The sequence below is a fragment of the Callithrix jacchus genome, chromosome 7, assembly GCF_049354715.1.
Source record: "Callithrix jacchus isolate 240 chromosome 7, calJac240_pri, whole genome shotgun sequence".
Taxonomy (NCBI): domain Eukaryota; kingdom Metazoa; phylum Chordata; class Mammalia; order Primates; family Cebidae; genus Callithrix; species Callithrix jacchus.
This window is the reverse complement of record NC_133508.1, coordinates 49,589,058-49,601,566: the sequence shown is the minus strand read 5'-3', so window position 1 is coordinate 49,601,566 and position 12,509 is coordinate 49,589,058. Positions and strand designations below refer to the sequence as shown.

The 12,509-nt window shown below is 51.1% G+C and overlaps 1 protein-coding gene across 1 annotated transcript in view; it reads right to left on the bottom strand.

Moving 5' to 3' along the window:
• Positions 1–2,146: 2,146 nt before the first annotated feature.
• The window catches only part of DRAXIN (dorsal inhibitory axon guidance protein), a 31,299-nt gene continuing 20,936 nt past the window's right edge, over positions 2,147–12,509 (bottom strand). The window contains exons 4-7 of the mRNA XM_035307740.3: positions 11,869–11,980; positions 11,353–11,442; positions 8,871–8,960; positions 2,147–2,436 (exon numbers count right to left, since the gene is read on the bottom strand). Coding sequence (XP_035163631.3) covers positions 2,324–2,436; positions 8,871–8,960; positions 11,353–11,442; positions 11,869–11,980 — 405 coding nt within the window. The 3' untranslated portion in view covers positions 2,147–2,323. The remainder of the gene's footprint in view (positions 2,437–8,870; positions 8,961–11,352; positions 11,443–11,868; positions 11,981–12,509) is intronic.

The window sequence follows — 12,509 nt, the reverse complement described above, 5'->3', positions numbered from 1 at the left end:
ATCGCAACCTCCACCTCCTGGGATCAAGTGATTCTCCTGCCTCAGCCTCCTGAGTAGCTGGGATTGCAGGTACCTGCCAACCCCAGAGATGGGGTTTTACCATGTTGGCCAGGCTGGTCTCGAACTCCTGACCTCAAGTGATCTGCCTACCTTAGCCTCCCAAAGTGCTGGGATTTCAGGCATGAGCCTTTGCGCCCAGCATTAATTTTTGTATTTTTGGTAGAGACAGGGTTTTGCCATGTTGGCCAGGCCAGTCTCGAACTCCTGACCTCAAGTGATCTGTCCACCTGGACCTCCAAAAGTCCTGGGATTACAAGCATGCCCGCTATATCTGCCTTTAAGCTAGCCTGCTTTGATCTCCCAGTTCCCTTGCCCTCTCTGCTCCTCCTCACAAGATTCCCACGCCCATCACACTTGGACAGAGTCAGAACAAGCATATTTAGTTTCTTCTATATCTGCCTGCTTTCCTTGGTGCCTGACCCTGACCCTGGCTGATTTTCCCAGTACAGTAAACATCCCTGGCATCTTATGGGCATGATCCAGGCCAGTGAGGAATTTGGCCAGGAAAGGCTTTTGTCATTTGCAACCTGGTTTGCCCTGGAACAGAGGGCTGGCCAGAAGTAAGATGCCAAGTGTGGAGGAGGAGGGTTAAATGGTTCTCCTGAAGTGACCTGAAGTCAGATCTGCTGGAACAGATGTTCTGGGTGGGCACTGTGGGTCTGGCCTGTTAGGGATAGTTAAGCTTCCGATGGTACCTCATTTTCAGGGAGCCTCAACTTCCCAGTGGGCTCTGCTCCAAAAATATGGAGTGGGGTCCAGGGATGGTTTTGCGGTCCTGGAAATCACTATACTGTATGCAAAGTGGGTAAACATGGGCAATATGTATGGGTTTTTTCGAGTCCATGCTTACGTCAGAACCTCTGGGGTGGAGGCTCTCCAGAAATCTGTAACATGCCCATCCCAGGACTGGATGAGCAGGACCATAGGGATATAATGTCCAACATGATTCTTTTTCCCAAACACTTCATATCCCATGATGTCAGCTATCGGACCACAGGGATCAATCTGCCCAACTTATTCCCACAAGCAAGTAGGTGCTTAAGGTCCAGTTTGTTTTGTTTTTAAACATGATACACTTTTGTCCAGGGAAGGCAGAGAACTGTCAAGTTATTCCAGCCACAGAAGAAGGGACTACCAGGATGCGAGCCTCTCTTGTCAAAAGGCTTGGTGGATCTGGAAGAAATTCTTGGTTGTGGAGAGGGAAGAACGTGGGCTTGGAGCTGGACAGCCTTTGCCCAGGTTTAGTTCCTTGCTCTGCCATGTACTTCCCGGGACCTCTCAGTGAGGTCCCTGGACCAGCAGCATCGCATGCCTTAGGAGCTTGTTAGAGCACAAAGCCCACTGAGTCAGATGGTTTTTTTTTTTTTTTTTTTGAGACAGAGTTTCACTCTTGTCCCCCACACTGGAGTACAGTGGTGCCATCTCTGCTCACTGCAACCTCCACCTCCCAGGTTCAAGCGATTCTGGTGCCTCAGCCTCCATTTAGCTGGAATTAAAGGCATATGTCACCATGCCTGGCTAATTTTTGTATTTTTAGTAGAGACGGGGTGGCCAGGCTGGTCTGGAACTCCTGACCTCAGGTGATCCACCGGCCTCACCTCCCAAAGTGCTGGGATTACAGGGTGAGCCACCATGCCCAGCCAGATATACATTTTTAACTGGACCGCCAGGTTACTCTTAGCATGTTTAGGTTTGAGAAGCATTGACCTGGGACCCTGGACAAGTCAAGTCAAACAACTCCAGCGTGCATCAGGGTCCTCACCTGCGGCGTGGTGATAATACCTACTTGAAAAGGTCGTTGTGATACTTCAATGAGATAAAGTAATCCAGGGCTTAGCACAGTGCTAAGCCCTGGATTACACAGTACATAGGAGGTGTTCCATATTCATTTCCTGTCGGTGGACCTACTTTCGGGAAGTTTAAATTTCTTTTCCACTCTCAAAAACGCCTCTTGGTTTTGAACCTGAAGCTGTTGCAGTGCTGGAGTCGGACAGTAGAGGGCACTCTCGGCATTGCCATCACGGAGAACAGGACACGCGGAGGCTGCGTGGGTCCCGACTGTGGGTGTGCGGGTGCTGGGGGCCGGCTGCTGGGCACCCAACCAGGTCGTTCGCGGAGCGGCTCCCCTCCTGGGGTTGAGTGTCCTGGGCCTGAGCCTGCAGCCTCAGCCATCCGTTCCCCTACTTGATCTTCCACTGCTAGTTACAAACAATCGCCCAGCTTGTGCAAACCTCCTGGGCTCAGTCCCCAGTCCCGCGGGGTGCTAGACGTTGATGAAGGATCCCCGGTCGCCGTTGGCCGTCTCGGGCTCCACGCAGCGCCCTTTCCTCCGTGTAACCCTGCGGTTCCGGTGGAATTTGGCATAGCAGCGCAGCCCTGGGAGAAGGGAGGCAAGGAGGTCTGAGGCACAGAGGGCCGGAGTCCTCCCATTCCTTCCCCTGCATGCTCTGGGGCCCACCAGCTCTCTCCCGCCGCCTTCTTTTTTTTTTTTTCTTTCGAGAGGAAGTCTCACTCGATCACCCAGACTGGAGTGCAGTGGAAAGATTTCCACTAAGAGCTCACTGCAACCTCTACCTCCTGGGTTCAAGCAATTCTCCTGCCTCAGCCTCCTGAGTAGCTGGAATTTACAGGCATGTGCCACCATGCCAGGCTAATTTCTTTTTTGTATTTTTAGTAGAGACGGGGTTTCACCATTTTGGCCAGGCTGATCTTGAACTCCTGACCTTGTGATCCTCCCGCCTTAGCCTCCCAAAGTGCTGGAATTACAGGCGTGAGCCACCACACCCAGCCTCTCCTGGCTTTTTTATTCTGTCCTGCAACCCACCCAGCCTCCTCATGGCAGCCCCATTGAGCTTAAAAGACTCATTCCTCTGGGAGAGGGGAGGAATGAACATAGAAGGAGCGTGGAGAGGACTCAGGGCAGTGAAAATATACTGTGTCACATGTAATGATGGGACATAGCATGCATTTGTCAAAACCCATAGAATGCACCACACAGTGAACCCTAATGTACACGATGACTTCAGTTAGTAATAATAATCTATCATTATTGGTTCGTCAAGCAACAGATGTACCACAGGAGGCCAGGCGCGGTGGCTCACGCCTTCCCAGCACTTTGGAAGGTGGAGACGGGCAGATCACTTGAGGTCAGGAGTTTGAGACCAGCCTGGCCAACATGGCGAAACCCTGTCTCTACTAAAAAAGTACAAAAACTAGGCCAGACGTGGTGGTTCAAGCCTGTAATCCCAGCACTTTGGGAGGCTGAGGCGGGTGGATCATGAGGTCAAGAGATCGAGACCATCCTGGTCAACATGGTGAAACCCCGTCTCTACTAAAAATACAAAAAAATTAGCTGGGCATGGCGGCGCGTGCCTGTAATCCCAGCTACTCAGGAGGCTGAGGCAGGAGAATTGCCTGAACCCAGGAGGCAGAGGTTGCAGTGAGCCGAGATCGCGCCATTGCACTCCAGCCTGGGTAACAAGAGCGAAACTCTGTCTCAAAAAAAAAAAAAGAGTACAAAAACTAGCCAGGCGTGGTCGTGGGCACCTGTAATCCCAGCTACTCGAGAGGCTTAGGCAGGAGAATCACTTGAACCTGGGAGGCGGAGATTGCAGTGAGATGGCGCCACTGCACTCCAGTCTGGGCAACAGTGCAAGACTGTCTCAAAAACAAAACAAATGTACCACAGGACGGCAAGATTTTTCTTTTTTTTTTGAGATGGAGTCTCACTCTATCGCCCAGGCTGGAGTGCAATGGTGTAATCTCAGCTCACTGCAACCTCCACTTCCTGGGTTCAAGCGATTCTCCTGGCTCAGCCTCCGGAGTAGCTGGGATTACAGGCACCCACCACCACGTCTGGCTAATTTTTTGTATTTTTAGTAGAGATGGGTTTCACCACATTGGCCAGGATGGTCTTCAACTCCTGACCTCAGGTGATCCACCTGCCTTGGCCTCCCAAAGTGCTGGGATTACAGGCGTGAGCCACTGTGCCCAGCTGCAAGATGTTATTAATAGGGGAAACTGCATGCAGGGGCAAAGAAGGTATATAAGAACACCACAGTCTGTGCAATTTTGCTAGAAAACTGCTCAAAAAATAAAGTCCACAGGTTGTGGTGGCTCATACCGGTAATCCCAGCATTTTGAGAGACTGCGGTGGGATGATCCCTTGAACCCAGGGGTTCCAGACCAGCCTAATCAACATAGGGAGACTCCATATCTCTACAAAAAATGTAAAAATTAGCCAAGCATTGTGGCACACACCTGTAGTCCCAACTACAAAAGAGGCTAAAGTCAGAGGATCCCCTGAGTCCAGGAGTTCGAGGCTGCAGTGAACCTTGATTGTGCCACTGTACTTCAGCCTGGGCAATACAGTGAGACGCTGCCTCAAAAAAATTAAAAAATAAAATACACACACAAATTCAATTAAAAGGTCTATAATTTTGGAAAATTGAAAAGGAAAAAGTTTAGTAATTTTTTTTAAGTGGCTTAAATTCTGCCCTTCCCTGCAAAACCTCCATGGCTCTCCACTGCTTTTTTTTTTTGAGACAGAGTTTCACTCTCGTTACCCAGGCTGAAGTGCAATGGCGTGATCTCAGCTCACCGCAACCTCTGCCTCCTGGGTTCAGGCAATTCTCCTGCCTCAGTCTCCTGAGTAGCTGGGATTACAGGCACGTGCCACCATGCCCAGCTAATTTTTTGTATTTTTAGTAGAGACGGGGTTTCATCATGTTGACCAGGATAGTCTTGATCTCTTGACCTCGTGATCCACCCGCCTCGGCCTCCCAAAGTGTTGGGATTACAGGCTTGAGCCACCGCGCCTGGGCAATTTTTATTTTTTGTGATGGAGTTTCACTCTTGTCACCCAGGCTGGAGTGCGGGCACCATCCTGGGTCACTGCAACCTCTGCCTCCTGAGTTCAAGTAATTCATTCTCCTGCCTCAGCTTCCCAAGAAGATGGGATTACAGGCATACACCACCACACCCAGCTAATTTTGTACTTTTTTAGTAGAGATGGAGTTTCACCATGTTGGGGAGGCTGCTCATGAAATCTGACCTCGAATGATCTGTCTGCCTCAACCTCCCGAAGTGATGGGATTGCAGCTGTGAGCCACTGTGCCTGGCCTCCATTTCTTTTTTTCAGAGAAGGTCTTGCTCTGTTGCCGGGACTGGAATGAGTGGCAAGATCTCAGCTCACTGCAACTTCTGCCTTCTAGGCTCAAGTGATCCTCCTTGCTTCAGCCTCCCAAGTAGCTGGTACCACAGGTGTGCACCACCACACTCAGCAAATTTTTTTTTTTTTTTGTATTATTAGTAGAGATGGGGTTTCTCCATGTTGGTCAGGTTGATCTCCAACTCCCAACCTCAGGTGATCCACCCACTCGGCCTCCCTAAGTGCTGGAATTATAGGTATGAACTAACCCGTCTGGCCTCCAATGCCCACTTCTGTCTACACTTTCTAAAACAACTGCAGGACTCATTAGCATATTATTATCTTTTTTTTTTTTTTTTTTGAGACAGAATCTTGCTCTGTTGCCCAGGCTGGAGTGCAGTGGTGCTATCTCGGCTCACCACAACTTCCGCCTCCCGGGTTCAAGCAATTCTCCTGCCTCTGCCTCTGGAGCAGCTGGGACTACAGGCAAGTGCCACCACACCTGGCTATTTTTTTTTTTTTTTTTTTTTTGGTATTTTTAGTAGAGATGGGGTTTCACCATGTTAGCTGGTCTCAATCTCCTGACCGCAAGGTGATCCACCCACCTTGGCCTCCCAAAGTGCTGGGATTACAGTCGCAAGCCACTGCGCCTGGCCCATATTATTATCTTTACAGCCCTTATTACTTTATAAAGACATTCTGTCTGGCCGGGTGCTGTGGCCAATGCCTGTAATCCCAGCACTTTGGGAAGCCGAGGCGGGCGGATCACCTGAGGTTGGGAGTTCGAAACCAACCTAACCAACATGGAGAAACCCCGTCTCTACTAAAAATACAAAATTAGCTGGGTGCCATGGTGAGAGCCTGTAATCCCAGCTACCCTTGAGACTGAGGCAGGAGAATCACTTGAACCCAGGAGGCAGAGGTTGCGGTGAGCCGAGATCGCTTTATTGTACTCCAGCCTGGGCAATAAGAGCAAAACTCCGTCTCAAAAAAAAAAAAAAAAGACATTCTGTCTACATATTTGATTGTTGTCTGCTCATATCACTAGAATGTAATTCATGGGCACAGAACTTGCTGGTTCTTTTCACTACTGAACCCCCAACATCCAGAACAATGCCTGATACACAGTAGGCGCTACATAAATATTTAACTGATTAGATGAGTGAATAATCAGAACTACATAGCTTTATTGCCGAGGCAGGAGGATCCCTTGAGCCAGGGAGTTAATGCTACAGTGAGCTGGGATTGTGCCACTGCACTCCACCCTGTCTCAAAAAATAATTAAATTAAATTTAAAAGTCTACAATTTTAAAAATTGGGAAAGAGAAAGTTTATTATCTTTTTTTTTTTTTTTTGAGACGGAGTTTCGCTCTTGTTACCCAAGCTGGAGTGCAATGGCACGATCTCGGCTCACCGCAACCTCCGCCCCCTGGGTTCAGGCAATTCTCCTGCCTCAGCCTCCTGAGTAGCTGGGATTACAGGCACACGCCACCGTGCCCAGCTGATTTTTTGCAATTTTTTTAGTAGAGACGGGGTTTCACCATGTTGACCAGGATGGTCTCGATCTGTTGACCTCGTGATCCACCCACCTCGGCCTCCCAAAGTGCTGGGATTACAGGCGTGAGCCGCCGCGCCTGGCCTTTTTTTTTTTTTTTTGAGACGTAGTTTCGCTGTTGTTACCCAGACTGGAGTGCAATGGCACGATCTCGGCTCACCGCAACCTCCGCCTCCTGGGTTCAAGCAATTCTCCTGCCTCAGCCTCCCGAGTAGCTGGGACTACAGGCGCGCACCACCATGCCCAGCTACTTTTTGTATTTTTAGTAAAGACGGGGTTTCATCATGTTGACCAGGATGGTCTCCATCTCTTGACCTCGTGATCCACCCGCCTTGGCCTCCCATGGTGCTGGCATTACAGGCGTGAGCCACCGCACCCGGCTTTATTATCATTTTTGAGACAGGGTCTCTCCTCATCATCCAGGCTGGAGTGCAGTGGCGTGATCACAGTAGATAATCTCTGAGGCTAATGTGAGCAAAACAGCGTATGGATCTCAGGTCCATGGAGGGGCTGAGCCCCAATTTCCCCACCAAGGAGCTATGAATGCTGACTGGACACTGGATGGAGCTGAGTAATTATTGTTCATGCTTGGCATTTTGTTTTTGAAGGAGTATTTGTCTTTCTTTTTTTTTTTTTTTTGAGACAGAGTCTTGCTCTGTCAACCCAGGTTGGAGGGCAGTGACACAATCTCGGCTTACTGCAACCTCCCAGGTTCCAGCAATTCTCCTGCCTCAGCCTCCTGAGTAGCTGGGACTACAGGCAGACACCACCACTCACGGCTTATTGTTTGTATTTTTAGTAGAGATGGGGTTTCACCATGTTGGCCAGGCTGGTCTTGATTTGCCCACCTCGGCCTCCCAAAGTGCTGGGATTACAGGCGTGAGCCACCATGCCCAGTCAAGAGTATTTGTCTTTCAAATATACATATTAAATATACACATTAAAATATTCACAGATGTAGTAACTGTAAGCTCTCAGGAGTTGCTTACAAATCATGTCAGAATAAGGAAAATGGGTAAGAGGTGACACAGATTGACCACGAGTTAGTATCTGCCGAGGCAGAGTAATGAGCAATTGGCATTCTTTAGACTATTCTGACTACTTCAGTATATATTTGAAACTTTGCAGAATACAAACTGTAAACTGGCCAGGTGTGGTGGCTCATGCCTGTAATCCCAGAACTTCGGGAGGCCAAGGCAGGTGGATCACTTGAGGTCAGGAGTTTGAGACCAGCCTGGGCAACATGGTGAAACCCATCTCTACCAAAAATATGAAAATTAGCTGGCCTGGTGGCATGGGCCTGCAGACCAAGCTACCTGAGGGGCTGAGATGGGAAGACCACCTAAGCCTGGGAGGCAGAGGTTGCAGTGAGCCAGAACGGCACCACTGCACTCCAGCCTGGGTGTCAGAGTAAAACCCTGTCTCAAACAAACAAACCCTGAAACTATTCCCCCCACTTTCCTGGCTGTGTCAGTTTGGGCATCATGAAGCTTTCTGTGCCCCAGTTTGCTTATTTGTGTAGTGGGGATCACCACAGCCCATTTCTAGGGGTGGCCATGGGGATTTCAGTAGAAAAGTGCTCAGCACAGATACAGCACACCTAGGCGAGGTGGCAGCATGGAGGAATTAAAGAGGCAAGTGGCCAAGTACATCCTTCCCAGGGACATGCTGGGAAACCCACCCCCACCCCATTATCACACTTGGAATGCCTCCCCTGGGATAGAATCTGGGTGTGAAAGCGGCAGCCTTCTGAAGCTGGATCTAATTTAAAGAGATGTGCTCCTGTCTCCTCCCTCCTCCCTCCTCTAGATAGTAGGAGATCTCGCCAGCTTGTATTTCAAAAGTTGAGAAAAGCAAATCTCAGAAATGATGCCAAGAATTGGGACTAAATGAGTTCACAGATTGGGAAGGCACAGATAAAGCTGTTCTTGCTCACGTCTTCGGCTCCCAAGGGATTCTCCCACCTACTCCCCTCCCACGCAGGCCCTCCATCCACCCTCTGCTGGGAAAGCTTGTCCCCCACTCAGTGCAGAGCCAGCTTTGAGAAAGGGAGGCTTTGTGGTTCTCAGAGCCTGGGGAGCCCCCTGCAAAGGAGTCTGGACCCACCTTCCACACACATGCAGTCATCGAAGCATTTGTTGTTGAGGCCTCGGTTGTGGGGTGTGCAGAGATGCTCCCGCAGGTCGCAGCAAGTCCCTGACAACACGGAGACACACGCAGTCAGCCAAGCAGAGCCGCCCCTCCCCAAAGCCCTGCACTCGGTCCCACTGGACAAGAGATCCATCATCTCCGTGGCAGGCTGTGCCTGGCAGGGTGGGCCATCTGGCAAGGCTCCTGGGTGGAACCGCAGATGGATGTCATGGCCGAGGCCCCCAAGGGTTGGCGGCAGAGACCCCAGATGCCTCAGATAGGCAATTGATTGATCGTGGGAAGAGCAAAGGTGGTGTGACAGAGCGGATTGAACGTTTGGGGGCTGCCAGGTGTGGAGTCAGCTCACAGCTAGGAGGGGCCTCAGGATCCCTGACACCAACGTCCTCTTTTGACAGACGGGGAAACTGAAGCCCTGGGCACCTGCCATGGAGCCAGCTCCCAGGCGACTGACCAGTCTGCCCAAACTCGGGCCTTTTCTTTGAGCCCAGGGTGAAAACAATGGTTTGGGAACGAAGCAGCCTGTCAGGGAGTTGGTGTTCTGCCTTCTACGATGCTAACTGCTGGTTTGGTTGCTGTTTTGTGGAATATTCTGGTCACCTATCTAACAGTCGTGGTGCCATGGAGGTGTGCCACTCGGATGTCTCCTGGGGAAAGCGCTTGCTGGTGGCCTCCAGCTGGTAGCAGCTTCAGGACCACCTCGGCCCATGGCAGGCTGCTCCCCACAGCCCCTGCCAATGACAGGCATGGGGGTTCTGGGGCCCCGGCCATTTCTGCTCAGGATGGGCCTTATCTTTTTTTTTTTGAGATGGAGTTTCGCTGTTGTTACCCAGACTGGAGTGCAATGGCGCGATCTCGGCTCACTGCAACCCCTGCCTCCTGGGTTCAAGCAATTCTCCTGTCTCAGCCTCCCGAGTAGCTGGGACTACAGGCGCGCACCACCGTGCCCAGCTAATTTTTGTATTTTTAGTAGAGACGGGGTTTCATCATTTTGACCAGATTGATGGTCTCGATCTCTTGACCTCGTGATCCACCCACCTCGGCCTCCCAAAGTGCTGGGATTATAGGCGTGAGCCACGGCGCCTGGCCCAGGATGGGCCTTATCTAACAGGCCACCTCTGCACCGGAGCGCCCATCACACCCCGAAGACCTTGCATGATGTCTGAAGCTTCCTCCATCCAATCTGACCTCCTCCCACTTTCCTCATTCATAAGTGTTTCCCACCCCCAGCCCACCCCAAAATAAATCTGCTGTACTTTTTGTTTTGTTTTGCTGAGACAGGGTCTTGCTCCATCACCCAAGCTGGAGAGCAGTGGGGTGATCACATCTCGCTGTAGACTTGACCACCCAGGCTCAAGTGATCCTCCTGCCTCAGCCTCCCGAGTAGCTGGAAACAGGCGCACACCAGCAAACCCAGCTAATTTTTAAAATTATTATTATTTGTAGAGACAGAGTCTTCCCATGTTGGCCAGGCTGGTCTTGAACTCCTGTGCTTATGCGATCCTCCCGCCTCGGCCTCCATAGTGCTGGGATTATAGACATGAGCCACTAAGCCCAGCCTCACACTTGTGGCTTACTTCAGTATCTGCTTCCTGGAGGGCGTGACATACACTCAAGGGCCAGGGGTTTAGGGTATTAGTTCCAATGTCCGGCTTCTTGTTTTTAGACTGTCTCCATGGGGACAGCTGCTGAACAGTGAGGATGTCACCAAAAACATCCCCAGAATGCCCGACAGTGCAGTGAGGGGACAAGGACAGTGTTAAGCTCTGCCTGGTGTCAGGAGGAAGAGGGTGAGAGGATCATCTGACCTAAGGCAGTGTGGGGCTGTGGTGGACAGGCTTTCCAGCCAGGCTGACCCAGCTTGGAGCCACTTCTTAACTGTGTGACCCTGGGCAAGAACTGCCCCTCTGGGGCTCAATCTTCTGGCTTGAAAACTGGGTTGTTGTGAGTAATGTATTATTTTTTATTTTTTTGACACTGAGTTTTGCTCTTGTTGTCCAGGCTGGAGTGCACTGGTGTGATCCCAGCTCACTGCAACCTCCGCCTCCCAGGTTCAAGTGATTGAATCTCCTGTCTGAGCCTCCAGAGTAGCTGGGATTACAGGCGTGAGCCACCACGCCCAGCTAATTTTTGTATTTGTAGTAGAGATGGGATTTCACCATGTTGGCCGGGCTGGTCTTGAACACCTGATCTCAAGTGATCCACCCACCTCAGCCTCCCAAAGTGCTGAGATTACAGGCGTGAGCCACTGTGCCTGGCTGTGAGTAATGTATTAAATGAATTATTGTCTGATGGCAACTCTCAGGAAAGTGGCAGCTGTTGTTGTTATTTATCATCCATGAAGGATCCTCAGGTTCTGCACACATGGGAACCCCCACTTCCACCCAGGTTTCCTCCCAGCACCCAGCCTGGTGCCTTGAATGTGGGTGCTGGCTGGTACCTGGCAGGCAGTCTTGGTGATGGTCGCATGGTTCCCCTTCGGCTGGTGATGTTTCGTTACCATCACTGGAGAGCTTACTCCGGTGTTTCTCTGGGGACAAGATCTGTCGTCAGAAACTGGGGCCCAACGGAGCAGAGGTTGAGCACAGGGACTCAGGTGTGAAAGTGCTCATGCCACCACCCCACCGTGTGGCTTGGACAAGGCACTAGACCCCTCTCTCTCTCTGCCTCAGTTTTCTCTCCTCTAAAATGGGATCCGCAATACTATAGACCTAACAGGTATTTTCCCCCAGGGTAACGTGAGTGGAAACAAGGAAGTGTGTGGCACGTGACAAGCACGTGACCGCATTCTACATTCCAAGCGCGTTTCCACGTTGGACTCCATGCTCCTCCTCTCCCTGAGTCCCAGCTTTGGACATCTGAAGATGAGACAGGGCTCACTGGGACCCCACCTCAACAGATAGTGCCAGAGGGCAGGGCGTCCAGGCTTGGAAGGTGATGGGGTAGGTGGGCATACCTTTCTTCTTTGCAGAGGGCCAGCCATCAGGTTTTAAATCTTCATAATCGGTCCAGTCGAACAAGGCCATGTCCAGTGTGGGCATCACCTCCCCGTCAGGCCTGGGCTGTGCCTGCCGGAGACAGTGGAGAAGGCAGATGTTGGATCCTTCAAATCCATGGAAGCAGGAGTGTGGGGTCCCAAGGCCAGAGGCCAAAGGAGCCGCTTCTCAGAGGCCACCTCATCCTCTGCTGGGCAGCCTGGAGTCTCAGCCCAAGGACATAAAGACGGCTGTCCGAGGCTCCTGTTCCAATGGCCACTAGGGCCATTCCTTCCCTGTGCAGCCATTACTCAAGAGAGCTCATGCAGACATACACAGGTAAATTACCCACCAGGCCCTCTGAGGAGGGGCAGAGGCCACCCACAGGCTGGGAAGGCAATTTTTTTTTTTTTTTTTTTAAGACAGAGTCTTGTTCTGTTGCCCAGGCTGTAGTGCAGTGGTGTGATCTTGGCTCACTGCAACCTCCACCTCCCGGGTTCAAGTGATTCTCTTGCCTCAGTCTCCTGAGTAGCTGGGACTACAGGCATGTGCCACCACGCCTGGCTAATTTTTTGTATTTTGAGTAGAGACGGGGTTTCACTGTGTTAGCCAGGATGGTCTC